Source organism: Phocoena phocoena, chromosome 4, assembly GCF_963924675.1.
Source record: "Phocoena phocoena chromosome 4, mPhoPho1.1, whole genome shotgun sequence".
NCBI classification, from domain to species: domain Eukaryota; kingdom Metazoa; phylum Chordata; class Mammalia; order Artiodactyla; family Phocoenidae; genus Phocoena; species Phocoena phocoena.
The window spans coordinates 80,373,762-80,384,489 of record NC_089222.1 but is presented as its reverse complement, the minus strand read 5'-3'; the positions used below and the strand labels follow the sequence as shown (position 1 = coordinate 80,384,489).

The 10,728-nt window shown below is 54.9% G+C and overlaps 1 protein-coding gene across 1 annotated transcript; it reads left to right on the top strand.

Annotated features, from left to right (window-relative positions):
- The first annotated feature begins 1,958 nt into the window (after positions 1–1,958).
- Positions 1,959–8,864, top strand: NR1I2 (nuclear receptor subfamily 1 group I member 2). The gene is given in 9 exon segments (XM_065876125.1): positions 1,959–2,035; positions 3,257–3,444; positions 3,942–3,972; positions 4,321–4,553; positions 4,555–4,565; positions 6,602–6,735; positions 6,937–7,062; positions 7,422–7,551; positions 8,720–8,864. Coding segments are annotated over 9 exon segments (999 nt in total). The 5' UTR covers positions 1,959–2,034.
- Positions 8,865–10,728: the final 1,864 nt, after the last annotated feature.

Sequence of the window (10,728 nt, the reverse complement as noted above, 5' to 3'; positions counted from 1 at the left end):
ACCCACTCAGAAACGCGTCTTGTGAAGGATGCAGCACAATGTTGAATTAAGAACACAGGTCTTGGGACTTCCCTGGTGGTGCAGTGGTTAAGAATCCACCTGCCAATGCAGGGGACATGGGTTCGAGCCCTGGTCCGGGAAGATCCCACATGCGGCGGAGCAACTAAGCCCGTGCACCACAACTACTGAGCCTGCGCTCTAGAGCCCGCAAGCCACAACTGCTGAGCCCTCGCACCACAACTACTGAAGCCCGCACACCTAGAGCCCGGGCTCCACAATAAGGGAAGCCACCGCAATGAGAAGCCTGTGTACTGCAATGCAGAGTAGCCCCTGCTCGCCGCAACTAGAGAAAGCCTGCACAGCAACAAAGACCCAATGCAGCCAAATAATAAATTAATTAATTTAAAAAAAAAGAACACAGGTTTTGGAGTCAGACTGACATGGGTTCAAATTCTGGCTCCACCTCCTACTAGCTAAGCCATGTCAACTAATCACTCGCCCACAGAGGGGGTGAGGATGTGTGCACTCAGGGCAGCAAGCCCCACTCACATACAAACACTGTTTATTAATTTATTCATTCATTTATTGATGGCTCTTCCTTGCTGAGAATTTATCCCATCTTTGGTATTCAGACTAAATACTGGATTTTACAATTAATTATTTCTGCAAAGGCCTCACTGAAGAAGTATTTTACTTTCATGGAATTTAAGAGGCGATCATTTCCACCCTCTGCTGGCTAGATTTCACACATTCCCAAGCAATGAGGAACAGGTGCAAACCTCAGAGTAAATACAGCTGGAATGAATTAAAACTGCACAGCTAACTGGTCTTATTAAATTCACATGAAAGAGAGATGTGGCTGGCATATACCAGTCACCTAGTCACTGTCATTTTCCTGCCCACAGGGCATCATTCTGTAAGAAGGGCTGATGTAAGAGTGGAATAGGATCAAGACTGGGGGTGTTGGCTGGCACCCCATCGACCCCAGTCCAGATCGACATCTAACAAAGCTCCAGGCCGTCTGTTTCCATGATCTCTTGCCAAGTAACAAACCTCCCCCAAACATACTAATTAAACCAACCACCATTTTATTTTCTGTCATGCTCCTGTATGTTGATGGGGCTCTGCCGGGAGTTCTGCGCACACAGCATGTGTAGACACTTAGCTGGACAGAGACACGGGTTAGGCCATAAGACGGTTAAGATCTCTAAAAGGCATCTACCCCCTTGTCTCCCTCCTGGCACAGCTGTGCGGGGACGTGTGGGTGCAGTGCACACTCACCCCACTATTACGGGCCTCTGAACCTCTCTGTTCCCCTAGGTCCATCAGGAGAATCTGCTTTTCCAAGGGGGAAGCCTTTGTCCAGTGAGGTAGAAAGCTTCCCATAGTCTACCCGGTCCTCTGGCTGCCCCTGACCCCCCAGTCCAGAATGGGGACTGGGGAAGGCAGGGAGCTTCTATACTCCTGGGGACAGGTTTCCTCCGGCTCCCTCTTCCAAGAAGAAGAAATCCTGGAAGAGGCCGCCTCCACAGAAACCTGGGGGCGCCTGGGAGTGAGGGGGAAGAGGGCAGGGTGCGGGAAAGACTGAGGCTCGGCCTGGCGCTGAAGCACCCCAGAAAGCGGCTCTGGTGCAGGCCCTGTTGGAAGCAGTGCCCACCTCCTGCATGAATGTTGCAGGACAGTCTCCTCCCCCGCTCCCCTCCTCCAGCCGGCTCCGGGGCCCCTGGGGAAGCCCAACACCCACCGACAGACGCCTGAACAGCGTCCACCTGTACCCCTCCTGTGGCCCCGACCCAACTCAGAGGCAAAGGCAGGGCCCACAGAGGGTGTGACTAGTGTCCGTGTCGGGAGGGGACTGGAAGCCAGTGCCCCACGCGGCCTACCTCTTGCTCTTTGTCCTCTCGCAGCACAGCCATGAAACGCAACGCCCGGCTCTGGTGCCCTGTCCAGAGATCATCCGGAAGACTCGGCGGCAGTGCCGGGCCTGCCGCCTGCCGCCTGCGCAAGTTCCTGGAGAGCGGCTGCAGGAAAGACAGTACAAGCCGCGCAGGCGGGCGTCGGCACGTGAGCCCGAGCAGGCTCGGGCCGCAGGTTGTGTGCGGGCGCGTGCGCAGCCGTGGGATGTGTGCGGGCGCGTGCGCAGACGGGCGGGCGTCGGCCTGAGGCCAGCTGCCTCTCCTGGAGGGGTGGAGGGGAGGAGCGCGTCTGCTCTGGGAGGCCAGGTTCTCTCTGGCCAGGGTCGTGCCCGCCTCTCCCCTCTGTTGCGCTTGTGTGATTCATTTTGTTCCCTTCATAGTTGTTTAAGGCAAATTGGGGGCGGTGAATTGGGGACGGGAAGCTGGAGACACGTGGTGTGCTATGACCCCCCGCCTTCCACCAGCTGCCCAGACCCGGCGTCCTCCGAGGAACTGGGTGCCGCCAGCGACAGGGGGGGTTCTCATTTCACCTGTCCAGCTTTGGTATAACTGTGCTCCCAGGGACTCTGAGATTAAAGCGCATGGGGAAAAGGCTGGAAGCTACCAGAGCGTATTTCTCTCCATCAGTCACAGAGGGACCCGAGACCCTGGGCAGACTTTCAGAGGCCAAGTTCCTTGGACATTTGGGCAGAGAGCCTTTCCTGCAGACCAGCAGTCCCTGTCGTCCCCTCCCTGCCAGGATTCCCACAGCTTTGCTCTGCACACACAAGTGGGCCCCAGAAATCCAGGGAAGACCCTAAGGCTACCGGCTACATAGGAAGTGGCTGGAGTCGATATTTCTTGCTAAGCAGTAGTCCCAGCTCTCTGGGGTCTTGGAGTCCCAGAGATCTTGGGGGCCTCTGAGGAGTCTTGTTGGTATCTGATCCACCATAAAAGAATAATCGAGTGCATTTATTGAACAACTATTATGTACCAGGAGCTGTACTAGGCATTTCCTGTGCAGTGTCTGATCCTAGCAGCAGTGTGAGGTGAGCACTGTCACTGCAGATTACCAAGAAGGAAACTGAAGGCAAGAGAGGTTAGGGAGCCTGTCAAGGTCACCACTAGAAAGTGGCAAAACCGTCACTCAAGCCGGTGCCTTAAGATCCAGAAGCCTGAGCAATTCCCATCGCTCCACGAAGTTGTCTTGAACCCATCCTTCCCCAAGTGTTTCTTCAGAGGAGCCCAGAGTCCTTGAGAGTCTGGAAAAAGGCAGGTTTCTTGTCACAAGCATGTCCCCATCTGCTGCTGCTGCCCGAGCCCCTGCAGGCACCTGAGGCTGCTTCTGGCTATCCCTGCAGTGATCATGTCTGACACGGCCGTGGAGCAGAAGCGGGCCTTTATCAGGAGGAAGAAGAGAGAACAGATTGGGACTCAGCCCCCTGGAGCCAAGGCTCTGACTGAAGAGCAGCAGACGATGATCAGGGAGTTGATAATCGCTCAGGTGAAAACCTCTGATGGCATCTTCATGCATTTCAAGAATTTCCGGGTATGAGGCTTTAGAGACGGCTCAGCTCCTGCACTAGCTCCTCAGAACCCCAATCTCATTCCCAGCGGTTCTCAAAGAGTGGCCCCTGGACTTGCAGCAGCAGCAGCATCTGGGAACTTGTAAGAAAGGCAAAAATCTCAGATCATCCCCTATCTCCTGAATCAGAAACTTTGAGGTTGGGGGCCCAGCAGTCTGTGCCTTGACAAGACCCCTCAGGTGATTCTGACTCATGCTCAGGTCAGGAACTCTGCTCTCTCCTTTCGCAGCAGGTAGAAATTGAGTCTGTGCCATAAATGGAGTTATGGACAGCTGAGTTGCCCCAGGGTTGCTGGCGTTCAGGGCTTTATGAGGACAGGGGCAGGACCTGCAGGGGGCATGACATTTGTGAACTAGTTTTACTGAACCAATAAACTCCAGTGATCTCAGCAATGGTAGCCGTGTCTGATCCCAGTGCCCTCTTCCGCCTGTGCTCACAGGTATCTCGGTGACCCGTCCAGCTCAGAGAACTGGTAGCCAGTGGCCTCCAAAGTCTGTTTCTTTCCATATTTAGCTCCCAGATCCTTTTCTCTGAGTTTCCTGAGTGCAAGGTCAGGGATGCTTGGGACACACCCCTGACCAGGCAGGGATGTGAGGGACCGTGAATTAACAGATCCACCTGATAGGAGAAGACCAAAAAGAAGGAACAAGTGCTGTGTGTGGAGGGGGGGTGTACACTCCTGCCACCGTGCAGCCACTCAGGGTGCAGCTGTGGCTGTGTGTGCCTGTCTGGGGCCTGTGTCAGAACCTGTTTGGGGGAATATATGCCGTCTCTCCTCTCTTCTCTCCCCCTCCCGGCTCATGTCCCAGCTGCCAGAGGTGCTTAGCCGTGCCCACAAGATTTGGAGTCTCTGCAGACTCAGTCAAATGAAGAAGCTGCCAAGTGGTGCAAGATCAGGGAAGATCTACGTTCAGTGAAGGTCTCCCTGCAGCTGCGGGGGGAAGACGGCAGCATCTGGAACTACAAGCCCGCAGCCGACAATAGTGGGAAAGAGATCTCTTCCCCGTTGCCCCACATGGCTGCCACGTCAACCTACGTGTTCAAAGGCATCATCAACTTTGCCAAAGTCATTCTCCTATTTCAGGTAGGACACAGTGGTGGGGTGGATGGTGTGGAAAGGAGCAGGAAATGGCCAATAGGTTCAAATGGTCTGGGGTAGATTTCTCTGAATTTGGGGGACGTTGGTGCCAAAAGACCCTCCTTTACCTCTGCCCCCAGGCCACCTGGTCCTGCTGGGGAATGGAGCCCTCGCTGTCTGTATGGCTCATTAGCTTTGTGACTGTGGCCTGCCCTTTAACCTGTGTCTCAGCCTCTTCATCTGCTAGACAGGGGCTAATAATGCCTACCTTGCAGGGCCGTTGTGTGGAATAAGAAAATATCTGGAAGAGCATTCATCACATACACGGGGGACGTTCAGAAAGTAATCCCCCTCCCCATTTCCCCGCAAAGGGGCAGGAATCACAAGTTGACAGTTCCAGAGCAAAGGAAGAGTTGGAAGGAAAAGGAAGGAAGTCCAGAGGGAGAAGAAGGAAAGGGCCAGGAACAGACGCGGGGTCACTGGCAGTCTGCTGCCCAGAGAAGGCTGAGAAGGAGGACAAGGGGCCGGAACGCCCCAGAGCTAGGCGTGAAGGCAGCAACCACTGGGCAACCGGGGTGAATGAGAGACCCTGGACCCTTCTGGTGTGGTGGTAACCACAGCCACACAATATGGAGCCTGTCAGGGCTAGAGATGGCACTGGGCGTGTCTTCCCTGGGGTCAGCCACTGGCCTTGCCAGGCCTGGGCATGTGGAGCTGAATCACACATGAGGAGCCCTGATTTCATCCGCAGGCAGAGGGCAGGTTCTCTTCCAGGAGCCCACAGGTTGCCCTGTGGGTGACACGTAGGACTTATTTACTGGGGTGATGGTGGCCACAGGCTGGAGTGGGGTTCAGATGGCAGCAGAGTAGGTCAAGGGAGCAGGGAGAAAGGCCCCCTTCCACACATAGACCTGGCAGATCCCCACCAACATCTCATGACCCAGACCCTACCACCAGGGTGGGAGGCCACTCATTTCTCATGACAACCAGTTTGGGGTACAGCCACCCCAGGCGGCAGGAGTTGCTCTCACCTTCATCCCACAGATAGAAAACCAAGGTTAAGGCACGTGTGCGGGATCGCAGCTAATCAGAGGGGCCAGCTTTGGAAGCAGAGTACAGCCTCCAGAGCCGGTCCCCTGCCCGGTCCTGGGCTGGGAGCTGGGCGGGGCGGGGGGTGAGGGCGGCGGCGGGGACACACGGAAGGAAAAGATCAAGTTCACGGCATCGGTGGCTCAACGCTGTGGATCTAAATGAAGGGACTGAACTCCCGAGGAGACCAAAGCCAGGCAAAGGTCCTCCTGAAGAGCTCCCTCCTGGGTTTTCAGTTGGAATGCCTCCATCAGTGGGGAGATGGGGGCCCCTCTCAGGTTGGGAGGGGTGTCAGTCTAACCGTGAATACTAGAGGCATCCACTGTGGCTGGGCCTGTGCTCAGTGCTACGGGTGGAGCTCAGGGCATCCAGGCTGCCTGGAGAGAAACAGAAGAAACAGCAAATCCAAAACAGACGGCAGGAAGCAAATAGCCCCGCCGCATGGAACTCATGCTGGAGGACTGGCACTTGCAAAAGGACTGCAGTCTGGAAAGACCTCTAGGAGGCACAAGGACAGCTTGGCCCAAAGGACTAGCAGAGTCTACTTAAGTGAAGCTATAGGGGTACTCATTCCAAGTGGGGAAACCGAGGCAGAAAGCAGGAGGCCAGGGACCAGGAGCCAAGGCATCGGCTGGGGGGTCAGTGGCTGTGCAGGGAGCTGGAGGTGATGGGGCTAGGCTGTAAAGGCCTGGACACCAAGCTACATCAGCAGTGGAGAGTCCCTGAAGGTAGCAGGAGACCAGAGGAAGACAGCAGGGAGGAGGAATCTGCTTGCTGGATTGGGACAGGGAGAGATTGGAGGCAGTTTGAAGGCACCTGCAATAATCCGCAGGGGGAGGAGCCTCCCTCTCCTCTTCCCCACCCTCCCGCCCTGATTCTGGACTATGGGACGGGGTGATGGCCTGTGGCAGTTTCCTAGGAAGCGGCATCTCTTCCTTATCCTTTGCTGCCAGGGACCTGCTCATCGAGGACCAGATCTCCCTGCTGAAGGCGGCCGCTTTTGAGCTGTGCCAGCTGAGATTCAACACGGTGTTCAATGCAGAGACCAGGACCTGGGAGTGTGGTCAGCTGTCCTACTGCTTGGAAACCCTGGAGGTGCCCGAGAGATGCCTGTCTGCCCCGGCAGAGGGTGGGAAACAGCCGTGGAGGGAGGAGAGGAGCCACGCCAGGTTACATGGGTCCTGGGATTGCAGGGCATAAGATTGGGCAATGGGAAAAAAGACCTTGGTGAGGGAAGTCTGGGTCTTGGGTCAGCTTCCTGAGAAATTTACCCCTCCAGCCTGCACCCACCCTACAGGTGGCTTCCAGCAGCTTCTACTGGAGCCCGTATTGAAATTCCACTACATGCGGAAGAAGCTGGAGCTGCATAAGGAGGAGTATGTGCTGATGCAGGTCATCTCCCTCTTCTCTCCAGGTGATAACCCCACCTGTCCTACCTGGCTTCCCCGTGCCCCTCGCCCACCTCTCCAGGCTTGCTCACACCCCATCAGCTTCAGCTGAGGGAGGCAGCAGCCCCTCCTTTGCCTTCCCCAGGGAAGGTCCCAACTGATGGCCTCGCCCTCCACTCACTGCTCAGCCAGGATGGGGGCTCTGGCTGTTTTCTCCTACGGTCAGAGGGGTGATACAAAGCCCTCTTAGCGCCCCCCTCACTTCCTTGCCTGGGAATTCCTGGCCCTGGAAAGTGGTTGGCAATTTGTCCCCTCTGGGATGGACCAAGCTTGTCTCGGCCCCCATGGCCTTGCGGGGACCGTACCACCTTCTCCTCCCCACCAGACCGCCCGGGTGTGGGGCAGTGCCGCTTGCTGGACCGGCTGCAGGAGTGGTTCGCTATTACCCTGAAGGCCTACATCAAGTGCAACCGGCCCTGGCCCGCCCACCGGGCAAGCAGAGAGGGTGTGAGGGGGTGTGAGCCCTGCCCCCAGGCCCCCGACTGTTCTGGGTCTCTCTGGGGGCGCAGACCACAGCTGCTCCTGGGGAAGCCTCTAATTATCAGGGCTTTGGGACCCTGCTTTGTGACCTCCACTGAGGCCTCCTGCCCAGTCGACCTAGAACAACTACTGTTTATTGAGAAGAGCCAGCCCTGGTGCCAAGCAGTTTTACATGCATATCACCTTTCATCTTGAAAACAGCCCCATGCAGTGGGTGCCATCATATCCTGTAAAGGACTGGGGGCTCCGGGCGACTGACCCAGGTCCCGCCCCAGGCAGGTGGAGTCTGGAGATGGATCCTTGCGGGCCAAGTCTACAGCCCACACCCTTGAGCACTAACTACCTAACCACCTCCCAGGACAAACAACAGATAACGGGGTAGGAGACTCCTTAGTTAGTTCTGGTCATAACCCGAAGGAGGAAGGCTGCTCAGGGCTTGACCAGATAGAGGCTACCCCCCCTTCACTGGGCCTCAGCAGCCCTGTGACCTGGTGCCATGGTCCCAGGCTGGACGGGGGAAGGCCAGCACTGGGTGTGTTAGTGCGAACATAAAACCTCAAGTCCTTACTTGGCCTCCGCTGCAGCTGGCTTGTGAGCTTGGCCTCCTGGGATGCTGGGGGTGGCCGTGTCTTGCTTTGCTCAGTCCTCCCCTGTACGGAGCCAGGAGGCATCATGGGGAAACTGAGGCACGAGGTGTGTCTCAGACACCAGATCTCAGGCTAGATCCGGGGAGGGACTGCTGCCTGCGGCCCGTGCCTCCACAGCTACTCCACCCCATCCTGACCCCCGTCCATTAGCCACGGCAGTGATGTACCCCTGGAATGACCTATTCACGTGGTGCCTGCAATACCTGGTTTTCCCACAGACGTCCCTGTGTACAGGGACTCAAGCCCAGAGGAGGAGGTGCGAGTGGGAAGGGCGGGTGCACACCTGCAGGGCCCAGGCTGTTCTGCCCCCTCATCTGTAGGCTGAAAGGGAAGCTTAAGGAATTCAGCCAAGCCTTGTCTCTTGGCTGACCTGTGAGATGAGATGAAAACCTGAGATGAAAACCCTCAAATGTGTTCAATTTCAGAGGGGCCCCAGTGTTGGTGGGTGGGGGCAGGGCGGGCCACACCCCCAACCCTTCCCCTGACTGGCCGGCAGGTTCCTGTTCCTGAAGATCATGGCTATGCTCACCGAGCTCCGCAGCATCAACGTCCAGCACACCCAGTGGCTGCTGCACATCCAGGACATTCACCCCTTCGCTACCCCACTCACGCAGAAGTTGTTCAGCATCACAAACGGCTGAGTGGCCGCCCCACAGCAGTCAGAGCCAGAGCCCTGGGAGCCAGAGCCACCATTCCTAGGGCCACACAGACAGACACTGACAATGCCGGGCAGGTCCTGCCTCTCCAGGGAACTCACAAAGACAGCTGTGAGGGTGGCAGGCTAGCATTCCTCAGCCCCCAGCTCAGCCTGGGGAGAGCCGAGCCCTAGAGCCTTACATGAAGAGTATGCTGGCCCCTCGGTCAGGCCTATCGATCGAGAGGCAAGGGCACCCTCCCCTTAGAAAAGGCCCTGGGTCTGGGGATCTAGTATCATGGTGGGAGAGGGGATAGGGGATACGGTGCCCGGAGCTGGGGCATCTGAGGGTCTATGCCCACACCCAAGTTCATTAGCTTCTTGGGTATTTTCACTGCTACGTCTGCTACCCCTGTCTCCCACTCGCCAGCCGTTCCCAACCCACAGCCTCCTGTCCTGAGTTGCTCTGTGGGTTTCAGGCCTGTGTCCACCAGCAGGTGCATTAGCGTCTGAGGGAGTCTTTTAGAGAGGCCAGAAGGCCTGCACCAAATGTCACAAGCTTGTCATTACCTGTCTCTGCGTTTATTCTTCCCTCCTTCTGGGCACCTCATTCTGTGTCTCTGCATCCATTAAAACACATCATTAAGCACCAACAATGTGCAACCTGCTGTGGGGAATACATGCTGACTGACATGGATCCTGACCTCGAAGGGGTTATACACGTGTGTGACTTGGTGCAGATTTGCTTCACAACGGACCTGGGGCTGGGTGGCTCCTGAGGCTGGAATGCTGAAGGCTCTGTGACGAGGCTGTACTGACGGCACTTAATAAATGTGTTCCTGTTTACACACCTGTGTGCAGAGCTGAAGAGTATGAAGGTGTCTGCTTTGTTTGTAACCACTTTGAGTAAAAATGTTGCTGCATTTTTCGAAAATTACATTTCAACTAACTTTACATAGGGCATCACACACCTAAGAACCAGGCTTAGCAAATATGATCCTGTGGTTAACGTCAAATCAAGGCAAGAGGACTTCAATAATTAACTTTTGGCTAGATTTAAGCCTTTTTTGGCCTTCCTTTCTGGGGGAAAAAAGAAATGTGGGGGTGGTGAAATAGAGATCTATTTGTATATATTTCTAAATTTTTACTTATTTTACTATTGCCCTTTACATATCTGAAGATTGTTGGTGTGAGAACATAAAAATGCATTATTTGAGCTTCCCTCGTGGCGCAGTGGTTAAAAATCTGCCTGCCAATGCAGGGGACACGGGTTCGAGCCCTGGTCTGGGAAGATCCCACATGCCGCGGAGTGACTAAGCCTGTGTGCCACAATTACTGGGCCCGTGTGCTGCAACTACTGAATCCTGCACGCCTAGAGCCCGTGCTCCACAACAAGAGAAGCCACCGCAATGAGAAGCCCGTGCACCGCAGCAAAGAGTATCCCCCGCTTGCCGCAACTAGAGAAAGCCCGTGCGCAGCAACGAAGTCCCAACGGAGCCAAAAATAAATAAATAAATTTATTTTGAAAAAATGCATTACTTAACTTGGTTTGTTCATAATTATTCTATATAAAAATTTAAAATGAATGATTTAAAATGTAGTAATTAATTTTAAATGGTTAATATTTTGATGCAAATGAAGCTACAAGTTAACTGAATTTTAAGAAACAGATACTGGCTTAGCTTTTACCATTTTACAGGAAGGCCAAACTTGGAGAACATAAATCATTGAGACTATAAATCAAAGCAAACAAACATATTCTCTGCCATCCCTCCAGCCTCTTCTGCATCAAGGGGACACAGAACGCACTCATATTTAGAAAAGAAACTGAGGGGAAAGGAGCTCCTCTTTCCAAACACAATGAATGCAGA